Below are 26557 nucleotides of genomic sequence, written 5' to 3'. Positions count from 1 at the left end.
GCAGAGGAGTCCCCAACAGCCTTCTCTTCCTTACTCTACAGACGAGGTTGTGGAGGATCAGAGTCCTAAGCGACTTGTCCAAGGTCACACAGCTTGGAAGTTCTGGAGCTCGGATTTACACCCAGGGCTTGTCTGATGTGGAAACCGGGCTCTCTCCAGGAGAGCCTCCCAGGCTCTGTGTGTGTGTGTGTGTGTGTGTGTGTGTGTGTGTGTAGCAAGCTTATCACCCCCTCAGGGTCCTCTCCAAGTCAATTCAATAGAAATACCTCAAGGGCCTAGTGTGGGCCAAAGAGGTGAGTTCACCACATTCATTCACTCACACTGATCTCAGAGCCAAGTGAAGGACAGATCTGAGCACAGTGTCGGTGCTAATGGAGGACAGGGGACACTCTGAGGGTCCAGAGGGGAGAGGAAGGCCTGAGAGTTCCTGGGGACCTGGCTCCCCTCACCCTTGTCTGGGGCACCTTCGGGGAGGGCTCCTCTCTGCTGTGGCCTCTGTTCTCCAAGACTGGCCTCCCACCTCCACACACTCTCACACACGCTCACACACACTCACCACCCCACTTGCTCTCTAATTGCCAGGAATGCAGCGCTGTCCTCACCCCTTCCTCCCCTGCATTCCTCAGCAGCTACTCCCACCTGGCAGGGCAAATTATACCCTGGCCTGGCCATCAAAGCCACTTTCCAAAAAAAGAAGCTTTAGGGCCCTGAGAGACGCATCTCGCTCTCTCACCCGGCCTGTGCCTGACTCAGGAGGGGGTGTCTGGGCAAGAGGCAACAGGGCCCCATGTCCCTTTAAGCAGGGAGTACAAATTCCCATCCCAGTCCCTCCCTCCTGCTCTTCCTGACGTCAGGAGGAAGGCGTGTGTGAGTGAGTGAGGGGCCTGAGGTGCCGCATGCTCACACACAGACACACACACAGAGTCATACACACAGCACATCTTTCAGACCTGTCCCCTGCTCGCCCGCTCCAGGCGCCGGAGAGAGGCGGGGTGCTGAAGCCGGCTGCGGAGGCAGTGCCCGGACCGCAGCTGCCAGGGAGAGGTAAGGGGCTAGATGAGGGTGGAGGGCGCACCGGCTCTAGAAACTGGCTTTGGCAGGAGCCAAGGAGGGAGGTGTGACATTGGGGGAGGTGGTGGCTAGGAAGGTGGGCACCTCCTGAGGGCTGGCCCAGCCTTGTTCAGTTTACAGAGGGGATGTAGGAGGATATGTAGATGAGCCCACCGGCCCTCCCTCTCTCGGGCCCCCAAGGGAAGCTGAGGCTGTGTGGCTCCCTGTGAGAGAGCGTGTGTCTGTGAGTGTGTCTGTGTGTGTGTCTGAGACTTATGTCTGGCTCAAGAGGCAGAGAACAGCAGACACCTGCCAAGCCGCAGCCTCCTGTCTGGGAACCAGGGGGAGAGAAATGACTGGAGAAATAATCACGCTCTGACCAGATGCCAAAGGGAGAGTGCAGCTGAAGCATACTGGGTCTTTTCCCTGGAATTTGGGGCTGGGGTTGGGGAGGGACCGTCTGGGGAGGACAGACAGTTGGACCTGGAGCAGCTGACTTACCCTGACTCGATTTCTTCCCCAACATGATGGGATAATTGTGTTAACTGGCTTAAAGCGGTGGTTTCATGTTATTATTTTTGCCTCCGAGCCCCCTCCACCTGGAGCTCTTGCCTCTCCCAAGGCCTCTCCTCTCCCTGCCCCTGCTCTCCTCTGACCTCCACCCTTGCAGGGCACGGCCTGGAAGGAGGGTTGAGAAGCCAGGGGCTGCTGGATCCCTTCTGCGGGATGCAGGGACTCGGGCAGCCTGCCTAGCACCAAGTCCCTGAGTGGCCTGACCCTGGCACATGGAGTCCAAGCGGAGATAGGGGGCGATGCTGGCACCCACAAGGGAGACAGCAGGTTCCTGCCAAGCCGCCAGCCTGCAGACACTTCCCAGGGAGAGGGGAGGGGGACGCAGAGCGAGAACAATAATAAATACAGAGTGTGAACTGCTGCATCCGCTGGGGCTGGGGGAGGGGAGGAGGAAGTGCGCCCTGGTTGGGGGTGGGCAACCTCTCTGAGAGCCTGGCACCGTGCCCGCCTGGCTGTGCTCCAGGTGAGGCCTCTCCCTGGGAAGGGGCTGTCTCCAGCCCCCTGGGGGATGGGGAGCCAGTTCCCCAAACCTGACTCCGTCCCAGAGGCTTCTGGGTCCTCCAAATTCTGGATGTTTCTTCCTCCCAGCCTCCCCCCACTGCCCCACACTGTTTCCTTGAAGTTTTTCCCAAAAACATCTATTTCTCATATCTGCCCCGCCCCTCTGGATCTAAAAAAAAAGGACAGGTGTAAGCGGGAGCTGGCTGCACAGGGGCCTGGGAGAGGCCAGAGGACAGTCTTGGCCACAGAGGCCTCTCCCAGGCCTGGAGAAAGACGGATGGGCAATGTTCACAGATGCCCACTGGCCATGGAGGGGAGCTCCCTAGACAGCACTGGGGGAAGGGGGTCCCACACAGCTGGTTAGTGGGGAGGGGACCCCTGCAGGCTGGTCTGGAGCCAGGTCCCCCAGAGTGGCACCAGCAGAGGGCGCTCAGGGCCTGGCTGACATGGTCACGTCCACTGGTCACAACCAGCAGGCCAGGACCCCGTGTCTGGTGGGAAGGGGGCTTGGGGCAGTTCGGACCTTTGTCCATGCAGAGAAGCAAGATAGGGGGCAAAAAGCAGTGAGGGGCTCATTTCCTGCCCCAAAGCCAGTGAAATGATGGTCACCAGGATGGGTGGCATGGCGCGCTGGAAAGCTCGGGGGCTTTGGGGTCACGCTGACTTGAGTTCAAGCTCAGCCACTTTCAGTGTCACTTTGACCGGTCCGTTCCTCTCTCTAGGGAGACTTAGAGTGGGAAAGTGACCTGCCCAGGGTCACACAACCTGGTGGAGCTGGGACGTGAGCATGGCTCTCGCGGTGTCCATCCTGGCATCCACACCCCCACTGATGCCAAAGGCCTTAATCACAGCAGCCCCCGGGGTAGCACGAGCATGTGACAAGGAGGAGCGTGCAAGGGTCTCAATTAATCTCAAGTATTAGCTGAGGCAGCCCTTTCCCATACACACGCACACACACACACACGCACGCACACATGCGCGAGCACACACACACGTGGCTGTGGGAGGGGGAAGAACCAGGTTTAATTAGGTCACCTCCAGCTGCTGGGGCAGCTTTGGCGCTGATGTATTTTAAGGAGTGTCTGGGAGGCTGGGGGAGGGGGAGGGCGGGGAAGAGCCAGCCTCTGTCTGGTGGTCCTGAGGCTGCTTCCTCGCCCTCCTAGGGCCCACCATGGACAAGACCCTGATGTTCAGAAAACCCTGCCACTGTCATCCTGTGTGCCCTGTCCTTCCCATTTTTGAGCCACCTTATCCTTTCCTCCCCCTGTCTGCTCCTCCACAATGGGGGCTTGGGGCTGGGACGTTTTTATTGGGTGTTGTTTTTAAGCTTGTCAGAGCGGGCAAGTGACTCACCCAAGGTCACGGTCTGAGTCAGCACAAAGCCAGAAATAGAGCCTGAGCCCTGACTCCCCAGTTCTTCCTAGACCCTGCGCTTCCTTCTCGGGGAGCGGGGACAGGACCCTTTAGGGACAGGCTGGTCCTCCCTCCCTGCCTCCTGCCAGAGGCCTTTCTGCATCCCTAAACGTCCCCAGTGCTGCCCTCAGCAGCCGTGTGACCCCAGCAGCGTCTTCACCTCTCTGAGCCTCAGTTTACTCTTCTGAAGAATGGGGATAATAATAGTAATTGTCGCATAGGAGTGTTGTGAGGACGAGATGGGGAAATGGGGCAAAGGTCTGGGCACCCTCTTGGCATGTGGTTAATAATCAACAGATGGCAGCCATGACTCTTGCCGTATCAGGACTTCCCACACTGTTCAGCTGGTCCGTCTGTTCCCCCCACTGGACTGCCGGCCCTCCAAGTGCGGGGCTGTCTCCTCTCATGTGTGTTGTCCCAGTGCCTGGCACTCAGGTTTCTTTCAGTGATGTGTGTATGTTTGACAACCTCAGAGGACAGTTGGAGTGACCCTCATTAGTCATCTGGACCAGTGACAATTTGTGTAGCCGAAGAGCAAAGTGAGGCCCAGAGAGGGGCAGGCACTTGCCCCAGGTCACACAGCACTGGGGGGTAGAGCCAGTTTCCTCTCCCTGATCTGCCCAGAATGAGAGGGATTCACATGGTCGAGGGAGGACTCTGACAGCCGTTTCCTGCCCTGTTCTTTTTGGAGGAGCTGAGAATTGGAGGAGCCCCAGCACCAGGGCCACGGTCATCTGCTGACAGGGCTGAGTCACCGGCCGGTCGGCCTCGGGGTTACCTGTGAACAGCCCTGATGTTTCTTTACCTCCCTTGTTTGTGGAATCACGAGTCAGCTGGGGTTTGGCCTTCATGCAGGGAAATGAAGAGGAGCTTGACTGGGAGGGTCAGAGTGAAAATGCATGGACAGGGCAATGCCCACTCATAGCTCCTCGGCTCCTCCCATGGCCTGCACAGGGTGCAACAATTAGCCCTATTTGACAAATGAGGAAACTGAGGCTCAGAGAAGGAGGTCACTCAACTGGGGCACCATAGAGCCAGGATTCAAACCCAGCTGTCTGGGTCCCGAGCTGCCCTCTCACCCTCCAACTTCTAGTTCTGAAGGGCGTTATTCTGGGCAGGAGGTGCCCCCAGACGGGCACACCAAATCCCCGGGGGGCCGGGCTTTAGCTGTTTGAGTTGAGACAAATGTTGTAGGAACACATCTGTTTCTCCGCTCCTGGAGGAGTTTATTTTCCCCTTTAGTTTCTCAGGGAAAGTTCTTTTGGGAAAACTCCAGCCTCCTCTTGGCCGAACTAGGAACAGAATTTATCCTCACAGGCAGAGCAGAGTTTACCTTCAGACAAATCTGGGCTCTGTCACTTACCTGCTGTGTGCACTGTATGTGACACTCACAATAACAGCCCCATCTTCACTTGCCCCTTTCCACAGCAACTTTGTGGAGAAAGGGTCTGAACTTCAGGCTTGCTCTGCATCTCCTTGTTCCCTTCTCCCTGCTCTCTCAGGCTGCTGGGCATTGCGTCGCTCCTTCAAGTCCAGGCCTCTGGCAGGGCCCAGAGAGGGGAGACTCTGTCCAAGGTCACAAGGAAGTTAGTAGGAATACAGGGCCTGAACCCAGGACTCCTGACTTCCCACTCTGGGGTTGCAGACTCAGATTGCCCTGGTTCGAGTCTGGCTCAGGTATTAATTGCTGTGTGGCCTTGAGTGAGTGACTTAGCCTCTCTGAGCCTCCGTTTCTTTGTCTGAAAAATGGGGTAATAACGGCACCAGGCTTAAAGGGCTGTTTCAGGAATTAAATAAAAGGAGAAGCTATGAAGCTTTGAGGGTGGGGCGGGGACCTAGTGGGTGGGTGAGTCCTTGGGGAAGCAGGGAAGAGGAGAGGGAAGGTGAGCTCTGCTCAGCTCAGTTGGGTCTCTCTTTCCCTCCACTCCCTCTTCCCCTCATGCCCAACTTAGCAGCCCTGTCTGGGAGGAGCAAACTTTTACCCAGCACTACCCAGTGCTTCCCACATTCTATCCCACCCCATCCTCACAGGAGCTCTCGGAGGAGGGATTCTGTAATCCCCAATTTCCAAAGAGGAAGGAGATGGGGGAAGACCCCACAGCCAGGTGGAGGCTGCCTCATCTGCCCCTCTTGCCCTGAATCCTGCTCTAAGGCCAACTCCCTGCTTTCTCCCCAGGCCCCCTTCTCCAGGGGGAGGGGTGATATGATGGGGTGGGGGGTGCAGCCTCAGCGAGTCGTGTGGGCTTGAGGGAATGAACGCCTATTGTTGTGGCTGTTATTCCGTCCCCCTCCGCTCTGCTGCCTGTCCCATTTGGGGGAGTCCATTTTGGGAGGGGAAGGGAGGGCAGCTGCCCTCCACTCTAACTCTGGATAATTGGTGCATCTTTCCTTTGCATGGGGCCTTGGGTTGGGAGGCCCGAACAGGGCCCGGCTCAGCTGCGTCTCCCTGGCAACCACTGTGGGCTGCCTTTGCCCCTCCTCCACCTCCTCCCCTCCTCTCCCCGCTCCAGGACCTCCCAGCACGGGCTGTCACCGCCAAGCACAATACAGACCTAGGAAGACTGTGCAGTGGGCAGGCCGGGACCGCCCTGCTCCCGGGAGAGAGGGAGGCAGAGCTTCGGTCCCCACTGCCTGCCACCCTCACCCAGGGGGCACCTAGGAGTGTGCTGCCAGGCCCAGCATCCCATGTTTTCCTCGCTCTGCTGCCTGCCTTCCTTTCCAGTAACAGTTTTATTGGGATATAATTCACATACCATATAATTCACCTGCTTAAGGGGGACAAGTCAGTGGTTTTTAGTATATTCACAGAGTTGTGCAATCTCACCATAGTCAATTTTAGAACATTTTGAATACCCCAAAAATAAACTCTATTCCCATTAGAAGCCACTCCCCACTTTCCCCTCCCCCAGCCCCTGGTAACCACTAATCTACTTTCTGTCTCTATGGATTTGCCTATTCTGGACATTTCACATGAATGGAATCATGCAACGTGTGGTCTTTTGGGCCTGGTTTCTTCCCCTGACATAATGATTTCAAGGTTCATCTATGTTGTAGCATGTATCAGTACTTCATTTCTTTTTATGGCTGGATAACATTCTACTGTATGGCTACACCACATTTTGTCTATCCATTCCTCAGTTGATGGACATTCGGGTTGTTTCCGCTCTCTGGCTATTATGAAGAATGCTGCTGGGAACATTCCTGTATAAGTTTTTGTGTGATTGCTTCTCTTCTTGAAACTTCAGTTTTCTTCCCTCTAAAATGGGGATAGGGCCGGCCCTGTGGCTTGGTGGTTAAGTGCGCGCACTGCGATGCTGGTGGCCCGGGTTCGGATCCCGGGTGCGCATCGAGGCACCACTTCTCCGTTCATCCTGAGGCCGAGTCCCACATACAGCAACTAGAAGGATGTGCAGCTACGACATACAACTATCCACTGGGGCTTTGGGGGGAAAAAATAAAAATAAAAAAATAAAAAAATAAAATAAAATAAAATGGGGATAAAAATGCCAAACCCGGCCCACCCTTGCCTCCTGGAGTGAGCTCAGAGAGAAAAGCCCCACATCAGCTTGAGGGGGTTGTGGGGGCCGTGAGGGGGCATGAGGGGCCGTGAGGGGCAGTTCTTACTCGTCTGCAGCTCTCCTGGCTGGAGGAGGACGTGGTGCGGGGCTGCTGGGGAGGAGGGAGGCTGTGTCTCCACCCCCAGGGATGGCAAAGCTGGCTCATCGTCTTGACCCAGAAAAATCCCACTTGCGTGTGATCTTGAACAGCGGCCAGGAGACCTGCTCCAATGACAAGGGTTGAGTGGGGTGACTTGGCCCTTCCAGGCCTGCCCTGTGGTGTTTTTGGGCCTCCTGGGCTCTGGGCCCCTAAGGAGCCTTAAACTCTTCCCTGGAAATTCTAGGCTTGGTGCTGGGGGGGACAAGATGGAGCCCAGAAATAGACTTGCAGCTCAGGGACTCACCTCTGATCCCAGGACCTTTGGGTGAGGGGGTGGGGGAGTGCAGGAATGGGGGTGAGGAGGCCGAGAACCCATCACCCCCCCTCCTATATGACTGCGGACTGTGGGAGCTTCTTTATATCCCCAGGCTCAGCCAAGTCTCCCCATGGCCTGTGAGGGAGCGAGGCAGGGTTTATCAGCTCTGTTGTACAGATGAGGAAACTGAGGCCAATGGAAGTACTACCCAGGTCAGCAGCTAATAGGCAGCAGGGCTGGAGCTCTCCTGGTCTAGGCATCCTGCCCAGCCCCACTGTGCAGGCCGCCTGCCCCAGGCTCAGTCAATAGCCTGGCTCAGTACCTCCCCAGGGTTCCACAGCAACGTCTCTTGGGGTCCAAGACTTCCCAACCCTTTGGGGGAGGTAGGGTGGGTGAGTGCACTGGTTGGGGAACTCTGTTCTCTTCCTCAGTAGAGGAAAATATAGGATGAAAGTTTTCAAGGTCATCCAGGCACTGAGCTACTGACATGGGAATTTCTATTGATTAGCATTGATACTAGCAGTTTATTGGGTATCTACAAGATGCCAGATGCTGTCACACACACTAAATTATTGACTCCTCAGCAACTTTGTATGGTAAGTATTCTCAGCCTCATTTTAGAGACAAGGAAACTGGGGCTAAGGAAAAATCGCCAATGTTCCCAAGAGCTCACCATGCCCTGGTCCTGTGCTAAACATGTAGAAAGTCACTTAATCCTCATAGCAACCTCTCTATGAAATAACAACCAATGCTATCCCCATTTTACAGAGCAGGAAACTGAGGCAAAGGTTAAGAGTGTTGACCAAGGCTGCACAGCCAGTAACCAGAACAGCCAGGATTCAAACCCAGGCCCCCTGGATCTGGAGCCTGCCCTCCCACCCACCAAGCTGGAGCTGTTGAGTGTGCTTGAGGTCACCAAGTTACAGGTGACAGAGCTGAGATTCGAACCCAGGGCTGTGGATTTGAAAGTGTTAACACTTGTGCCAAACTATGTCCCAGACCATCATTGACCACTTTACCCATCCCACCTCCCAGGCCCCCGGAGTTAGAGAATTGGACTTCAAGTTCGAAGGACCTTTAGGTTAGTCTTAGTCAGCTTGGGCCGCCATAACAAAATACCACAGACTAGGGGGCTTAAACGACAGACATTTACTTCTCACAGTTCTGGAAGCTAGAAGTCCAAGATCAGGGGGCAGCACGGTGGGTGAGAGCCCCCTTCCTGATTTGTAGACCGCCCCTTCTTGCCATGTCTTCCCATGGCAGGGAGAATGGAAGCAAGCTCGCCGGGTCTCTTCCCATCATGGGGCCCCACCTGACCTGGCCAGATGACCTGGCCTCGTCTAAACCTAGTTATCTCCCGCAGGCCCTGTCTCCAAATACCATCACATTAGGGGTTAGGACTTCAATGTAGGAATTTTGTGAGGACACATTTCAGCCCATAGCAAGGTTATGTGACTGTTTTGTCTTTCTGGTGAGGACACTGAGTCAGGGAGGGGCTATGAGTGGCCTGAAGTCACTCTGGGAGGATGGCAGGCAGGCCCAGCCCTCTAGACTTATGCACACTGTCAGGAAGCTGCCCACCCTGGACCACACTCACCTGTACCTCTCTCTCCTCCTTCCAGACGGAGCCTGTGGCTGGCGAGGCCGCCGAGCAGGGCCAGGCCGGGCCCTGCCCGCAAGGACGCCCAAGCCCTTCGCCGGCCCCCGTGCCCAGGAGCCCACCAGGCTCTCCTGTTGGCCCCACCATGACTTCGGAGCCCACGTCACCCCCGGTTGTGCCCCCGCTCCACTCTCCCAAGTCCCCCGTCTGGCCCACCTTCCCCTTCCACCGGGAGGGCAGCAGGGTCTGGGAGCGGGGCAGTGTCTCATCTCGGGACCTGCCCAGCCCCCTGCCCACCAAGCGGACCAGGACGTACTCAGCGTGAGTACCTGCCCCTTGCCCAGGCTCCAGTGCTTTCCCCAGGACAGAGCCCAGCCCCGGCTGCTCAGCCTCTCCTTCTCCAACCCCTGCTGTCCCCACCCCAGGACAGGGGAGCTGTGTATGGACCTTCCAGCGACTGCAGGTGTTCATTCATTCATTCATTCCACAAAGATTTATTTAGCTCCTGACCAGGGGATTCAGTGATGAATAAGACAAAGTCTCAGCCCACGGGCTGCTTACAATCCAGAGGGAATTTGTCCACCAGTCACTATCACCAGGCAGCGCTGGGGGGAGGACCAGCGTCGGGCATTGGGGAGGATGATGTCGAGCTGGGTTTGGAAGATGTGTCAGGTGAAGGAGGAAGCCGGGTGCTTCAGGCAGATGGGATAGCCTGGGCAACAACCGAGGCATGGGGCTGACTTTTGGAGTGGGGTAGGGGCAGGCTGGATGGAGACCAGCCCTGGGCCTTTGGGGTAGGTCACTGGGTGGGGTCAAATGGGGGAGGAGGTTTGTAGGAGCCACAGGGAGACTGACTTGGCTTGGCTAAAGGAGGAGTTTTTGATGGCAAATGCTGATTGTCCCCTGCGTCCACCCCAAGTCCAGGCACAGAGCAGATGCTTAATACATGATGAATGGATGGATGAGTGACAAATAGTGAACAGGGTGCCACTGCTTCAGGAGATAGTGAGCTCCCCATTTCAGGAGGTATTTAAGCCTAGGTTGGACATTCTTCACTCAGAAATCTTTCAGCAGGAATATGTAAGCCCGAACAACCTCAGGAGGGGAGGGTGCTGTGCAGAGAGAGGGGCACTGGCTGGGAGTCAGGAGACCCACTTGCTGTGTGCCCTGGGAGAACCAGTTCCCCTCTCTGGGCCTCAGTCTCCGTATCTGTCGAATGGGATGATCAGAGGACTGAACTAGTGTGACTGTGTGTGGTTTCTGGCCTGGGGAGGGTTTCCCACAGCCCTGAGGCAGGCTCCGTGGGTAAGGCCCAGGAGGGCTGGGGGACCCAGGGAGGGGGGGTCCCCAGGCCACAACTCCTATCCCTGTCCCCTATCTTCAGGACAGCCCGCGCCTCAGCTGGCCCCGTGTTCAAGGGTGTCTGTAAGCAGTTCTCACGCTCACAGGGCCACGGCTTCATCACTCCCGAGAACGGGTCCGAGGACATCTTTGTGCACGTGTCTGAGTGAGTCCCTCCCCCTCCCTGCTCTCGGCTGGGCGCCTGCTGCAGGGTCCCCAGCGGTGCCTCAAGAAATGCCACCCAGGCCTCTCCCCTCACTGGCCGAGATCTGTGTTCCTGGCACCATTCTCTTCCTCTCAGTAGGGTCTGGGGGTGCATGGAAGGAGGGGAGCTGTGGCCAGGTGGGGAGGGGGCACTCAGACCCCAGAAGCCCCAGGAACCACTGTCTGAGCCCTGGGATCCTGTCCCAGCATCACGGGGGCTGAGAGGGCCAGGCCAGCCTCCAGGCAGGTAGGCTGGGGCAGGAGAGGTGGTCTAGGCCTGGCCCCCAGACTTAATGCCAGGCATGACCTGGGGAGGTCACTGAGCTTCTCTGAGCCTCAGAGAACTCCCTGCGTCCTTTCTCATCTCACTCAATCCCCAAAAAACACCGAGAGGGAGGGACTGGTTATGATTCCCATCTCACAGATGACACAGCTGAGGCTCTGGGAAGGGAGGCCGGCCCAGGCTCCTCGCCTAGCTAGGCCCAGGGCTAGGCCACCCTCGTGCTGGGCTGCAGTGGGTGTCCGGGGAGTGGGGCCTGTTGCTGGGCTGACGTCCCTCTCCCACCCACCAGCATCGAGGGGGAGTATGTGCCAGTGGAGGGCGACGAGGTGACCTACAAGATGTGCCCTATCCCGCCCAAGAACCAGAAGTTCCAGGCCGTGGAGGTGGTGCTTACCCAGCTGGCCCCACACACTCCCCATGAGACGTGGTCCGGCCAGGTTGTGGGCTCCTAGGCTGGGTGGCTCACGTGCCAGCCAATGGGCAGGTAGGGGCCACACAGGGAGGATGGGCGGCAGCTGGCTCCGTGCCTCACTGCACTGGCTGACCCAGTGGCCTCAGTGTGCACGTCTGTCTGTGCTTGTGGCTGTGAGTGTGTGCCTCCATCCACCCCTGTGACCAGTGACTGTTGTGTGAGCTGGACCCAGGGGGAGGCCACGAGACCCGCCTTCTCTGGTTGTCCACTCTTTACTGCCTTCCCCCCACCATACACCATAGGACCCTCTTGCCTCCTGCCCACCTGTCCACATGTCCACTGAGCCTCTGAGGGCCTGCGTCAGGCCTGGGGGTGGGAGTCAGGGGGCACCAGTGGGTCCCCGCCTGTACAAGCTTGCCCCCTGCCTCTGACCCAGGGGCCAGACTCTGCTTGTGCTACTTATACCTCCCGTCCTGGGCCGGGGTCTCCCACTGTGGCCTGGACTCCTCCTCTCAGAAGCCAGGCCAGTGAGCGCTTTAGGGGGCCTCCCAGCCTTTGGCAGGGGAAGAGGGCGAAATGTGGAAGCAGACAGGCCCCTCCTCGCCCCCATGTCCTAGCCTTCCTGTGCTCATCTCAGCGCACAGGAGGCAGGAAGAGCAGTTTGGGGGCTCCTGTTTTGCCAGCCACAGTCCCTCCTCCTCAGCCTGGCAACGGCTCTGTGAACCCCAAACTGAGGCCATGTCCCCTCCCCTGGGCCGTGCTGCCTCCACCAGAGGGTTGGAGTCCGTCTCCCGCAGCCTGGATGGGGCCATCCCCATTGCTGACTCAAACCCCACTGATGCTCTGCCCGTGCTCAGCCACAACGGCCACTGAGGACCCGGCGATGGATGGACACACATCCCCTTGGGCAGGGCCAGACACGGGCACCCACAAGGATGGCTCTCAGCCTGGGAGACCACCAGCCCTGCAGCCCCCTTGCCAGGCCCCCTTCCCGAAGCCGCGAGATGGCAGCTTCCACTGGCCCCCAACAGGCCAGTGGCTGAGGTGTGGTCCCTATCTTGTCCGTCCCTTAAGATGTGTGTGTGTATCTGCATTCACTCTTGGGTGGGGGGTTGGCCTGGCCTGGAAGGCCAGGAAGGAGGGCCCTGCCTCCATTCCCCTCCAGCCACCACATTCCCTGCCAGAGAACGCATCACCTGATGGGGAGAAATGAGGTTCAAGAGAGGGCCTGCCAGGGACAGTGACCCTTAGGAGACCCAGTCTGTGAGTAAAACTGGGGGCTCAAATGCCCAGAATGAGGAGGTCAGTGACTGTCAGGGGGATCTCCAGCTCTGTACGTGCCCCAAGGCCCCAGAGAGAGATCAGCTGGGGTATGTGCATCCCACCCCTGCCCCAGTCCCCCTCACAGAGGCTGGGTGCCCAGAGCTGCTGAGATGTGCTGACCAGCCCCCAAAACTGACACCCCACTCTGAGCTGGGGCTACTCCAGTAAGGCCTGAGGCCTTCCCTCTGGCCTCCTTGGTGCAGGGTAACTCCTGGGAGCCCCCCAAGACCCCCTCCTGTGAGTAGACTCCCTTTGTAGGCACTAACCAGGAGGCAGATGTAGTAAGGTCAGCCCTGGGCCGCCCGGGGTGGCGGAGGGGCAGCTGCGCCCCTCCCCGCTCACAGCCCCGCAGTGTCCAGTCAGAACTCCTCCCAAGACCCCAGCCGCCTGGGCGCCCCCGTCCTTCCTAACACTGGCAATAAACCCTCAACTGTGACACAGCCTGGCCCTGAGCTGCCTCTGTCCGTCTGGATCCTGGGGGAAGGGGCTAGGAGAGGACGCCCCAAACTAGCCCGTTTAGGGCTTCAATGGCCCACCCTCCTTGATTGGGTCAAAGCCTTCCTGTGTGACCCAGGGCAAGTCCTTGCCATCTGTGCCTCTGTTTCCTCATCTGCAAAGTGGTAGCTATAACAGCATCTGTGACTGGGGCCAACTATCCATTCAGACAGAATTGACGCCATACCTTATCCAGGAACTTTAATATTTGTGAGATAAAGTTCTCACAAATATGCACCTTCCCCACTGCTCTGCACCCTGTCTGGGCCAGGCAGGGAGGGCAGGCCCTATCTCGTACGAACACTCGCACACGCCTCCTCCCAGTGTAGACAGGAACCTGTTCTGTTCAGAAGGACAAGCAGCAGCTGTAGCCAGGGCCATCGGGGTGGAGGTTGGAGCTGATCCCACCCGGAACTGACTGGCTGGAAAGGTTGTCCACACAGACCCTGGGACCATCGAGGTGGGCCTTGCAGCAGGTAACATGAGGCAGGCATCCCGGCCAGAGAAGGGCCCTGGCACCCCCACTAACGCCAGGGCCAGGGGCTCTCTGTAGGCCAGGGCGGAGCTTTCTGGAAGTCCTGAGGGGCAGGTATGGGCCCTGTCATGCCTCATGGGCTGTCTCTGGGAAAAAGATCTCGCGGCATCGTTGCACTGTGTCCTGAGGGGAGACCACGCTATGGCCGACGGTCCGGGGGTCAGCATAGATTTCGAAGTCGTTCCCACCCTGCACACAGAGGAAGGGCAGAGAAGGCATATACACAGGTGGTGCCTGGAGGAGGTATCCAGCAGCCACCCTGGCAGGGGGTACCCTCCCAACACTGGCTGCTGCAGAGCTCAGCCTCCTCCTGCCCCCTCAGAACATCCAGGAAGCCCACCTTCTCAGCCTTCACCAGATCTGCTCTGACTTGCTGTGTGACATGGGGCAAGTGTCCAGCCAGCTCTGGGCCCCAGCCTTCCAATCTGTGTAATGGGGCTGATGAGCACTAGCTATTCTCTGGGAGTCTCCCAGGAGGTCTGTTCTGTTTCCCTGTGTCCTGGCCTTGACCTAGGGGTGACTTGGGGCAGGAGGGACTAGGCTGAGCCACACTCACGGGGCTGGTCTCATTCCCAAAGAAGTGGATGGTGTCGAAGCTGTCCTGGTCCAGGCTGTCCAGGCAGTAGCGCTTGTCCCAGCCCTCAGGGAAGACGTCAAAGCTGATCATGCCTCCTGCGGGGGGGCAGACAAGTCTAGCAGAGGGGCGACTCGCCGGGAGGGCTTGGGCATGGCCCTTCATTCATTCATTTATTTGTTCAACAACCCGTGAGTGCCTACTTAGAGCCAGGCACAGAGCGTGGGACAGACTCAGGATCCTCATGGGAGTTACGATCTAGGTGGGACCACAGGCGGTGAACAGACCAGACCACTTCAGAGCATGCAAGTCAGTGGGGCAGGGGAGGGAAGCCCCTCAGTCAGCGTGGTCAGAGGAGACTTCTCTGAGGAGGCCACACTGAGCCGAGGCCTGAGCCAGAGTGGTGATGGCTGGGGAGCAGAGTTCCAGGCTCTGGCACAGCGAGTACAGTCCCTTAGCAGGGAAGGGCATAGAATGTCCCAGCACAGAGAAGGCCAGGAGAGGGCAGGGGCGAGGGCATGCAGGCCCTGGGGTCCAGGGTTTCATTAGGCAAGTGAGGAAGAGCGTCTGGAGGGCTGTGAGCAGGGGTGTGATGTGGTCTGTATTCTGTAAGGATCCCTCTGGCCACTGTGGGGAATGAACTATAGGATGAGGTGGCAGTAGGAGACCAGCTCTGGAGTTAGCCGGAGCCTGGGATGGGGCTGCTGGCAGCGGAGGTGTGAGCAATGGTCAGATTCCAGAAGCATCCTGGACATAGGGCCCTGGGACTTGCTAGTAGACTGGACTTGGGAAGGGGTGAGGGAGAAAACTCAAGGGAGACTTTTGGTTTTTGGCCTGAGCAACTTGGCGGGTGGTGGGGCAGTGAGTGGGTTTAGGTGGGGAAGACTGGGGGGCCCCAATACACATTGAGTACCTGCCTGTTTTGGCTCAGGCTGCCCTGCTGTGCCGAGGGGCGGGAGGGGTTTCTGAGGATGCTGGGGAGTGCAGCCTGGCCTTGGGAAGGGAGGGATCTGAGGAGGGAGGCCCTCGGGTGGACTCCTGGGCCAGGCCTCTCAGGCCCTGTGCAGGGTGGACATACCTCGGGAGAACCTCAGCCCTTTGCCGGCAAACTCTGTCTTCAGGGCTTCCACGAACTTCTCCCGGATTTTCTCCTTCTGGAGGAGGGGAGGAGAGCCTGAGGCTCAGAGAGCCATTGTGTGCCAGGCCCTGTGCTAGGCACACAACCCATGTGAGCTCACTGAGTCTTCTGGTGGATAACATGACCCCCACTTTACAGATGAGGAAACTGAGGCTGAGAGAGGGGCTGCACGTTGTTCAAGGTGACCCTGCCTTAGTGGCAGAGCCAGGGCCTGAATCCAGGTCTGTGACAAACACAGTGCCAGATCCTGCCAATGGGGATGTGGATGAGGCACTCTGGAGCGGGTCTTGGAGTAGAAGCAAGAGGAGGAAATTCAAGGGGACGGGGCAGTCTGAGTCCCAAGTCCCAGTGTCCACCTCAGGGCAGGGCTCAGCCCAGCTCGACACAGCAAACCATGGCTCAGACTCCAGAAATGAGCACGAGGAGCCCAGAGCACAGGAAGACCTATGAATAAGCGGCAGTGAGTGCTCAGAGAGAGGTCAGCAGGATGCCAGGTGCAGCCACAGCAGCAACCACACAACAACGATGTGCATCAAGGTGCGTGCCACCTCCTGTGGGCAGGGGTCCGGCTGGGCTGGGGGATTCAGCAGTGCCCAGGAGACCCTGGCCCCCACCCCTCTGGGCGGGGCCTCAGAATTCCACAGCATCTCTACAAACACGGAGTAAGGGCATTTACTCACTAGCCTGGCCCTGCTGGGGCCGCAGAGGGGAACAGCCATGCCCGGCCTGGAGGCGCAGCCGTCTTGGTTGCTGCGCTAATGGGGCCCAGCGGCCCGGGAGCAGATGGCTCACTCAGCGCAGGCTTGCTGTGGCCGAGGTACGGAGGTGGGCAGTCGGGATCTGGCCGAAGCGGCGGTGAGAGCCTGGCAGAGGGCCTGGAGGCCAGGCTGGGGTGTGTGGACACATCCCAGGGGACCAAGAGCCACTGAGGATTTTGGAGCATGGGAGTGGAGTGGAGTGCCTAGTGCTGAGTTTTAGTCAGTCAGAGTTGGGCAGGACTGGAACGGAAAGGCAGGCGATGGCCAGTGGTTTGGAGCCAAAAGAAGTGGTCCAGGAAGGACACGAGCTATGAAGCCAGATGACTCAGCCTGAGATACAAAGGCAGGCTGCCTGCCTTCCAGGCCTGGCTGCTGTGCTTCCTGGCTGTGTCACCATGGGCAAGCAGCCTGACTTCTCTGAGCCTATTTCCTGGGCTAAAGAATGGACAAGTAGTGAATGACCTCTGCCTGCCTCCCTCTTATGGAAAAGCAGAGATGAGGGATGTGAGCCCCCTGCCAGCCTTGGCCTTTCCAGCAGGCAGGTGGGCCCCCAGGGAGGCCAGAGGCCCCGCCAGAGGCCACTCTGTGGGCCCAGGGTTAGAGCTAAGGGTGCCCCAAGTGCTGAATAAATGTTCCCATATGGCCCAGGATGGCAGCACCTCCTGTCTCCAGAGAAGCAGGCTGGTCACTGCACAGCCCCACATGCTAAGTCCAGCCTCAGCAGGGACCAGCACTGTGACCTCAAGCTGGTCACTTACCCTCTGGCCTCAGTGTCCTCATCGAAGGAATGGGACTACCTGTCCTCAGGGTCTGAGCGACTGAAGGAGAGTAAAGCGTTTACATGGGATCTGGCCGGTGTAGGGCACACAGACCAGGAGGTTCAGGCTCCTCTCCAACACCAGAAGGGGACGAACAGGATTCACAAAACAAGAGAGGGCCCTGGGGGCTGTGGGAAGTCAGTGTGTGCCAGATTCCACTTGCCCAGCCCTCACTCCAGCCCATGAGATGGGAACTATGACTGCTCTCACTTGACAGATGAGAAAACAGAGGCACACAGTTGTGAGGCCACTTTTCCAGGTTACTCGGCAAGTAGGAGGTGGAGCTGGGATTGGAAACCCGGGTGGCCTGAGAAGGGCCACCTCTCAGTGTGTGGGGGGGAGGGGGTTCATTGCCAGTGGTCAGTCTTAACCACTCCAACCAGAAAAGTCTCCGTGCCCGTGGGCATTGCCTTCTCTAAGCCTTGGGACACAGGGTGGGAGTGGGGGTGGGGGTCACTGAACTGGGAGGTGTCACTGAGGGTCCCACCCACCCTCAGGGAAGCATCAGAGGGCAGCAAGCAGAGTCCCAAGTTCAAATGTTTGTTCTGCAACCAATTCCCTATGTGACCTTGGGCCAGTCACTTCCCCTCTCTGAGCCTCAGTTTCCTCATTCGTGAAATGGGGATAACACCACCTATGTCATTCATTCAAAAGTGTTTCTCGAGCACTTGCTATGCAACAGGCATGTGCTGAGCACAGGGGATCCAGCAGTGAAGAGCCACAGAAATCCCAGCCCTTTAGGAGCCCACAGCTTTGGTGGAGGAGCCAAACACTAACCAAGATTTAAAAAGGAGGCGATACGGGTATTAGAGGGTGGCGATGGCCGCTTGGGGAGAAATAACAGAGGCAAGGAGTAGGAGGTGCGAGGAGGTACAAGATGAACTGTGATGCCCAGGGGAGGCCCACGGAGGTGACATCCGGGCAGATGTGAAGGAGGTGAGAAGACAAGCTGGGTCAGATGGAAAAGGTTCCTTGAAGTGGGAAACTGTCTGCCGTCTCTAGAGTCAGTGAGGAGGACACAGCCAGAGAGAGAGAGGAAGAGGGAGAGCAGAAGGTCAGGTCAGAGAGCAGGACAGAGACGGGCCAGGGTGAAAGGCTGACTGGCTGGACTCCTCCATCCCTGAAAGGGAAGGGGCGAGTGGTGGGGATGACAAGCAAAATGCAAGTCAAGGTTTAGCAGGGGCAGCACATCCAAGGGCGAGAGGGACCCTGGGATATTCTAAGAACAGACACACAGAGAGAAGGCTGAAGAGGTGGGCTTGAGCCAGGCAGACCCCTCAGGGCAGGGGCACCACGGGAGGGGGCTGGGACATTGTCCAGTCGGCAAGAGGAGCCATGGAAGGGTTGTAAGCAGGGAGTGGACAGGGCAGATGTGCTTTAAAAGGTTCTCAATGGCACTGCAGCAGAACAGACGGGCAGGGTTTTATCAGGGATGGGGGAGACACACACACAGGTGAACAGATTTGAGCCCAACTCTGGAGGCTCAATCAATAGGAATTACTGGGGTGGGTGGGAAGGTGGAAATGACGTCCTAGGTGTTGGCTTAGGTAAGTAGGTGGCTGGTGGTGCTGGTCACCACGGGTGGGAAACCAGCAGTGTTGGAAAGATACAGTAGTGCCTACAACCAGGGCACATGGTAGGTGTCCAAAAGGTGTGGGTTGAATCAGAACACTGCCCACCACCAATCCATTTCACTGACGAGAAAATGAAAGCTCAGAGAGGTTGAGTGACTGAGGTCCTACAGCCTAAGGTCGCACAGTTGGTGGCACCTTGTCCAGTTCGGAGAACTCGATTCGCTCCTCCAGGGTGCAGCTCCGGCCGATGGGCGAGATGTTAAGCATGCCGTTCCGGAACTCGATGAAGGTTCCACTGGTGGTGACGGAGGGGGGAGGGTGGGCAGGGAAACAAAGAGAAGGAGAATGGCCCGGAATTCAAATCCAGCCCCGTCTGAGACCATAGCCTCCTTGGACTTCACAGGGGACAAAAATCCACCCACCAATAAGTCAGGGCCCCAGCATCTCTAGGTTCCATCTGAGAGACCCACCCTTCTCCTCCCTCTGGCCTAGGACTGGGAGGAGAGGCTGGACACAGGCCAGGTGGGATCTCACCGCTTCTTGGGCAGTCTGAGCAGAGCCATGTAGTGGAGGCAGAAGTTGATCAGGTCCTGTAGCAGTTCCTCCCCTAGGTGGTTCTGGATGGTCTGGGCAAGGAACGCAGGGCTCTGAGTGTGGTGGACATGGCGCCCCTCCCCCAGCCCAGGACAGAGGCACCCATGGACTGTCCCCTTGTGGAAGAATGTCCCGGGCTAAGGCCCCGTGGGGCACTGACCTGCTTGGAGAGCAGTCGTCCATGCTTATACTGCACCGTCCCGTTCTCGGCAAACACATAATCAAACTTCTCAATGACTTCAGGGCCATGTAGCAGCCGGGAGAGAAAGACAGAGCATGAAACTAGGTACCCAGAGCAAGCAGAGAAATGAAGCCCACTCTCCTTGGTTTGGCACTGAAAGCCCATTTGCTCCACCCGGAACCTATTTTCCAGCCTCCTCTCCTTCTGCAGCTTTGGTTTTTCCCAAACAAGCCAGCCACACCTCTGGGCCTTTGCTCATGCAGCTCCTTCTGCCTGGAATCACCTCCCCTTCGAAGGCTCCCCACTCCACTCCTCCTCCAAGATCCAGCTCCTTCCTCTGGACGCCTCCCAGGACTCCCCAGCAGAGGGTGTCATTTCCACTCTGTGCTCCCACAGTCCCTCTGTACAGGGGTTCCGTTTTGTTTTACAGCCTCCATCACCGCGTTCTCAAGGCTGGCTGCACGCGGAAGTTTTCAGCTCTGGCTGCCATAGTGGCTAGAGTGGGTGGGAGTGAGGAGGTGCAGGGAGCACAGCCACTAGGCTGTGGCAGGGTCCAGGTGGGAGGTGATCACCTGGACAGTGGTGGGGCGGTAGAGATGGAGACATGGACACAAAGGGAGATATTTCTGGACTTGCTGATGGAAGGAACAAGGGGGTGGGGAAAGGGAAAAGTCAAGGAAGTTTCCGGTTAAGGAACTGGAGGCATTTGCCTCGAATGAACTGAGACCAGGAACTCAGCTGAGAGCAGGGGCTCTGGTTCCAAAGAGCTTCCTGGGTGACTTCAGAATCCTCCTCTCTGGGAGAAACATGCCCACCCTAAAATGTGGTTGTGAGGATTAAACAAAAGGAATTTAACACATGGTCATTTCCAACAAATGGTAGCCATTATTGATTATGCCCATTTTAAAGATGAGGAAATCAAGACTCAGCAGGGAGAACTGAGAATGTAAACTATGTAAGGGCAGAATTCTGCCTGCTTTGTTCCCTGCTGTTTCTCCAAAGCCTGGCACAGAGCCTGGCACGTGGTAGGGGCTCACTAAATGTGTGTGGAATCAGTGAGGGAAACATCTGGCTGTCCCCTCCACGTCCCTTGACCCACAGAAGTAGGACCGGGTCTTTGAAGGCACATTGGTCCAGTGATCTCCCAAACTCCCCACTCCCTCCACCCACACCCCGACTGAGGAACTGGCTCTGGCCCTCTCCTCCTACCTTCATCCCCCTCTCCCAGCTGCTCAGCAATCTTAGAGTAGTCGGAGCCGCCCACCACACCGATCTGCACCCTACTCCGCAGCTTCTGCAGGAAGGCAGCCACCTCAGGGTCAATTTTCTGCAGGGGGTGGAGGCAAGCACAGGATTCTGGCTGTCAGCATGCCTGGGACCTCCACTTGGCCCTCACAACCCAGGGAGTCCATGTTCCACCTGGATCTGAGGCAGTTCAAGGTTTAGAACTCAGAACTCAAATTACATGCACTTGGTTTCAAACTCTGGCTCAAGTCCCTCAAGAGCAGGATGACTTTGAGCAAATGGCTTTGCCTTAGTTGTCCCATCTGGAAAACGGGGGTCACTGTTAGGATTAAATGAGATAGTGCATCCAAAGAGCCTGGAAATGAACAAGCAATGAACCGGTGATTCATCAGGTGAAGAGATTTCCCACCAAGGAAATGTAAACTAATGAGTTATAATCTGCCTTTTCAAACATTCAGATTATATTCAAAGCTCACAACATCTACAGTGCACAACGATGTAGGGCAAACAGGCACGCTCAGATGCTGCCAGTCAGAGCGTACTTTGTACAGCTGCTTTGGAGGGCAATCCGGCAAGATCTATTAAAACTTAAAATGCACATGCCTCGTCACCCAGGATTTCCACTTCTCTAGCCCAGGTGTATACGGAGGTTCACTGGGTTTGTAACAGGGAAGAACTGCAAACAACTTACATGCTTGTCAATCAGAGATGGCACATGGCTGCTCTGAAATGCTATCCTGTGGTTACACGGAATAAGACAGGCCTGTGCTTCCCATGTGGGAGAGCCCCAAGACATGCTGTCAATTGTCAAAAGCAAGTTGAAGGAAGGCACACACAGTATGATACCACTTGTTTAAAAACAAAACAAAACAATGTTTAATATTTCCTCTGGGCAAACAGAGATCCAGATAAAGTCCTGGAAGGAAGCCACACGAAGCAACCACGTTATTTTGGGGAGGGGGCCGGGCCTGGGATCCTGACGCAGTCAGAGGGGACTTGAGCCTCCTCTGTTTTCATTCTTTACAAGGGAATGTGTTTATGAATACATGTATAATTAAAAATTAACTTTCAAAAAGCACTAAGGACAGGGCCTGGCTGGTGGACAGAACACTGTTCTGGTTCAGGCTGTTGGGTTAGTGGAGCAAAGGGTCAGAAGGAGGGGTGGGGCGGTGCCTAGACCCTGCCACCCTCCCTCCACTGTCATCTGCCTCCCACCCCTGAGAACCCTAGGAGCTGCTGGAAGGCAGAGGGATCAACCTTCTTGTGCTCCCAGGCCCAAGCCAGGGCACTCCCATAGGGAAGGGGATGGGGCATTCAGGATCTCAGAGGGGAGGCTAAGATCTGGGTTCCCATCAGTTTCTGCCCTGCAACCCAGCCCTACTGGTTCTCTGTTCTAGGAAATCCCTCAGTTGGTCCTGGTGGCCCCAGACTGGAGGAGGGTAGAATACCCTCAGGGTGGCCAAGAAAGAGGCCTGCTGATCCTTGCACCCATCTGGTGAGCCTGGGTCTGGGGGCTCATCCTGCCTGAGATCCATAGGGAGAAAAACTGAGTGTGGAGCAGAGGTTGGAGGATCAACACGGTGAGATGCCTCCAGAAGGAAACTGCACTCCCATCCTCCCTGTGCCACAGTATCCTCATTGTGACCAGACTAGGCCTGGGGTCTCTCACCTCCAGGTGAGCTGACCCCATAAACTCAACCGAAAAGGTAGGGAAGCCCTCCCTCCCTCCATGACCCGGAGTGGGAGGTAAAGTGGGGAGGGGCTTGAGAAACTAGATCCAGACCCAGGCCTGCAAAGGTCAGATGGGATGGCTCCGAGACCCCTTGCTCCCCACAGAAGGCGACTCTGACGCTTGGGTGCGCTCCGCGCCCTGCCTGGAACCTTCGGGCTACTGGTGAGCCCTAGGGCTGAAATGGGGTGGGAGCCCGGGGTGGGGCGGTGGGGGCGTCCCAGGGCCAGGCCTTGGCGTGTGGAAGCCTGAGAGTGGAGAGGGGAGCTAGGCCCCTGCTTGTAGCCTCCTCCCTCCAGAATCCGACCCAGCCCCGCCACTCCGGGACAGAACGTGGGCGAGGACGCTTGGGGGCTGTGACGTGGGGGTCCGGGTCCCCATCACTCCCAGTGGGCGGCCCCGGGGTGTCAGGGGCCGGGTACCGCTGCATCCCACACTCGGTACCCGGGAGTCCGGGGTCACGCCGCTGCAGGCCCCACATTCGGCCTCCGGGTGTCCGCGCGACACTCCCGACGGGAGCTTCCGAACGTCGGGGCCCTACCTGGCGAGCCGGCGTGAGGGTCCCGTCCACGTCAAAGAGGCAGAGGACGCGCTCCTTCCTGCGGGCGCCCTCAGCGGTGACCGCCATGGCTGCAGCAGGAGGCGGCCGCCAGAGCCGCGTCGGGAGGAGGCTCGACGGGGAGGGGCCCGCGAGGGGCGGGGCCCGCAGGCCGGCCCGACTGCGCCAAAGGAAGGAGGGGCGTGGCCAGGGCGTGATCTGCGCGGGAGAGGGGTAGCCTGGGCGGGGTGGGGGCGGGGCCCGAGCGGATTTGGAAGGCTGATTCTGATTGCACCAGGCGGAGAAGGGGCGTGGCATAGGGCGGAGCAGAGCCCGGCAGGTTCGGTCGGACAGTTCCAAACCCGACGGAGGCGGGGCCTGGGCCCGGGGCCGGCGGGAAGTGAGAGACAGAACCAGGAAGAGAGGGGCGGGACCAGAGCTGGACCGTGGCGGGATGATTCTGACTGCATCTGGCCGAGGCGGCTCTGGACTCGGGCAGAGCCTCGAACCCGCAGTGCAGTGCCGGGCGGGGCGAGGGTGGGACTCAGAGATCCCGGGCCGTCCCGATTCTTCCCGCCCGCCATCGATCACTACATGACTCACCTCTTTCCTGCTATACCTTTGCCCTACAAATGGTGAGCTTTAAGAAATCTCCGGATGGCTTTTGCTCAGGCTCTGGACTTTGCCAGCTGGCCTTCGCCCACCCTTACCCCTCCTGCTGCCCTTTTGTCCACCTCGTGAGGTCCAGCTCACGGTCTACCTCCTACAAGAAACCTTCCTGGATCCCTCTATTCAACTATTTAACCATCACTTTGACTTTGGAGTCAGTTCCAGGTTGTCTCCCCAGCGCCACCACTATGTGACTTTAGACAAGTCACTTCACCTCTCTGAGGCTTTGTGTCTCCACCTGTGAAACGGGTAGAACACCACCTACTTTGTAGGGTTGCCGTGCACGTGAAAAGAAATACTGAATGTAAAAGAGCCCACACAGTACCTGGCACAGAGCAGGCCCACTCCAAAGGAGAATTTCGATAGATGTACTTGAGACCGTTACTGATTAAACAGCTATTGCCTGTCAAAAGTCTTAAAAATGTGCAGACCTTTCGAGCCAGCAATTCAACTTGTAGAAAATATGAAAAGGAAAAAAACTGGGGATTGGTTAAATGAACTATAGTCCACCTATAAACAAAGTGCCATGAAGCCATGAAAATCTGTGTTGCAGAATATTTAACAGGGAAAAAACATGATCCAGTTTTGGTCTGGGTGTTGGTATTACAGTGAATTTCAAGTTTTTCTCCTCCTTGGAAATGTATTGACTGCAGCTTCCTCTTCTCCAGGATTCTCTGTTTCTTCCTCCTTCCATACTGCCAGAGCCAAAGGCCCACACTCAGCCTCCCTCTGTGCTCCCAGTGGTTGCGCTTGAGCTGGAGGGTGTGCCTGGGTGGGCATTTTTGCTGCATCCACCATCCTTGTCCTGATGCCTGTGATCAACTGGGGCAGTTTTGGTCATACAGAGACACACACGTCCACACACCTGTTGAGTGGCATGGATGTGCACGATGCTTTTGATAGGCCTGTTTGCTTTTCTATCTTGATAGCTGCAGTGCCCTGGGGAGATCATTGGAGTTTGGTCCCTGCTAACTATAAGGACTTGGACAGGTCTCCTTCTCTCACTGGGCCTCAGTTTCTTTATCTATGTAATGGGGACCTGACCCCCACCTGAAAGGACTATGACTCGAGATAGGAATAACTGATATTTATTGATGCCTTACTATGTGCTAGCCACCAGATTGGACACTTGACCACTGATGGTGCTCAGGGCAAGCTACCCCAGGAGGCACCACTCTGGTATGCGGATTATTTCCAGCTGAAGACAATAAGAACTCAGAGAACTCAGGAAGAATATTTGAGTTTCCCCTCCCAAACTGCCTAAAGAATTTAAAACAAAAGATCTGTTTCAGGAAGGAGTTATTATTATGATGGCTGTAAAGATAATGTAGGATAGAGGTTACAATAAGAAAGGCACCAAGCCTCTTTTATCAAAAACTCTGTCTCTCCCTGACCACATTATCTATAGATGACCCTGAAAAGAATTGTCTTCCTGAAGTCCCAGACCACTACCCACCCCCAACACGTTCCTCGCCTTTAGCTGCAATACTTAAGCAAGCAGCTTAGACAGAAGGACGAGTTGCTCATTTCTGAGTTTCTCCCATGTATACATGTTATTAAACTTGGTATTATTTTCTCCTGCTAACCTGTCTTGTTAATTATTTGGCCAGCCATAAGAACCTTAAGGAAAAGGGCAGAGGGAGATTCTCCCTCTTCCCCCGACACCACATATCTTCATTTGCTCCCACAGCAGCTCTCGGAGATGTTATTGTCTCCACTTGAAGAAGAAAAAGCAAAGGGATGCACCCAAGGCTGCACAGAGCACCCGGCAGGCCAGCAGGGCTGAGAACAGGGCGAGCTAGGTGAAGTGAGGTACTTGCCCCAGGCAAAAAATTGAAGAGGGCATCAAAAAGCTCAGTAATCAAAATGAATAGCATTTTAATTTAATATTTTTTAAAAAATCAAAATTAATGCAAAAAGTCCACAATGAACAAAATATCAAAAAAAATTTTAAAAGACAAGATCAATAATTGTGCCCTGTTGAGGAGCCATATTGGAGCCTGAGGCCAAAGGAAAAAATCTGTCTTTTTCCAGGCCCTGCAGCAGACTTTGGTTCAGTCATTAAACAAATGTGTTGTGCCAGACACTGTTCTGGGTACCGGGACACTGTAGGGAACAAAACAAGGGCCCTGCCCTCAAGAAGCTCTTGTTTTCTGTTGGATGCAGAACCATCTCCGTGGTGGGGAAGGTTGAACTCTTTCCCCTGCACTCCCTGCTCCATCCAGATCTGGCCTCTGTGAGGGCACTGGCAGGGCTGAGACCCCTCCCAGGGCCCACCTAGTCTAGAGCTGGTGAGTGGGGCTGGAACTGCCTAGCTTAGTCTCTAATATCTCACAACCAACACCTATTCCATTGTTTAAGCATTCCTAGGGCCTGGTTAAATGCAGACACCTGGGCCCCACCCCTGGTGCTGGGATCCGGAAGCTGTAGGAGGGGCTCACAAGGCAGGACAGGTTTTTGTCTCCTACAGGTTGGGTCCACCTCTCCAAAGACAAAGATCAGCTCCCAACCATAGCACACCTATGCCTTAGAGCTGTAGGGAACTCATTTCCTTACAAATACCTTTCATAGTCTCTTCCTGAATTCTCACCACAACCTGTTTCACGGACTCAGGACACGGAAACCGAGAGACGGGAAGTCAATTGCCCTGAGGCACAGATCCAGAGGGACCAGATGGGGTAGCCTTTGTGGCCGCTAGTATGTCCCTTTAAGAGGGAGGCTCATCCCTGGCAACTGGTGCTCAGATGGGGCCCTGGGGAGGCCCTGGGGAGAGCCAGGAGCAGGACTGGGGAAGCCCGGACTAGGAGGACTGGCAGAAGGGTGTTTCCAGAGCACCGAAGGAAGCCAGCCTGAAGGCAGGGGGCCTGAGACCCCAGCCTGGCAGGATCCTGCTCAGGAAGGCTCTGGACTCTTCTGGGCCAGCTGGCTGAGGTTTGGAGGTTACTGACTTCTGGGTTTGGTTTGGGCAATGTACTTGGGCGTTTCACTTACTTTTGCCAAGAACCCTCTGAGGTGAGTACCCTTCTACTCAATTTC

General features: G+C 56.6%; 2 protein-coding genes across 2 annotated transcripts; one reads left to right on the top strand and one right to left on the bottom strand.

Moving 5' to 3' along the window:
- The first annotated feature begins 785 nt into the window (after positions 1-785).
- CSDC2 (cold shock domain containing C2) lies at positions 786-13259 on the top strand. Its single transcript, XM_014793258.2, has 4 exons — positions 786-1044; positions 9133-9431; positions 10495-10617; positions 11228-13259. The coding sequence occupies exons 2-4, from the start codon at positions 9256-9258 to the stop codon at positions 11388-11390; spliced, it is 462 nt and encodes a 153-aa protein (XP_014648744.1). The 5' UTR covers positions 786-1044; positions 9133-9255; the 3' UTR covers positions 11391-13259.
- Positions 13260-13354: 95 nt separating this feature from the next.
- PMM1 (phosphomannomutase 1) lies at positions 13355-22978 on the bottom strand. Its single transcript, XM_004437911.3, has 8 exons — positions 22856-22978; positions 20550-20667; positions 19320-19396; positions 19100-19191; positions 18761-18860; positions 15356-15431; positions 14260-14375; positions 13355-13892 (listed from the first exon to the last, which is right to left on the bottom strand). The coding sequence occupies exons 1-8, from the start codon at positions 22940-22942 to the stop codon at positions 13770-13772; spliced, it is 789 nt and encodes a 262-aa protein (XP_004437968.1). The 5' UTR covers positions 22943-22978; the 3' UTR covers positions 13355-13769.
- Between the last annotated feature and the right edge of the window lie 3579 nt (positions 22979-26557).

This window comes from Ceratotherium simum, chromosome 25, assembly GCF_057802395.1.
Source record: "Ceratotherium simum simum isolate JZ-2026a chromosome 25, ASM5780239v1, whole genome shotgun sequence".
Taxonomy (NCBI): Eukaryota; Metazoa; Chordata; class Mammalia; order Perissodactyla; family Rhinocerotidae; genus Ceratotherium; species Ceratotherium simum.
Note: the sequence above shows the minus strand (reverse complement) of the source record. Positions and strands in the feature narration are given on the sequence as shown.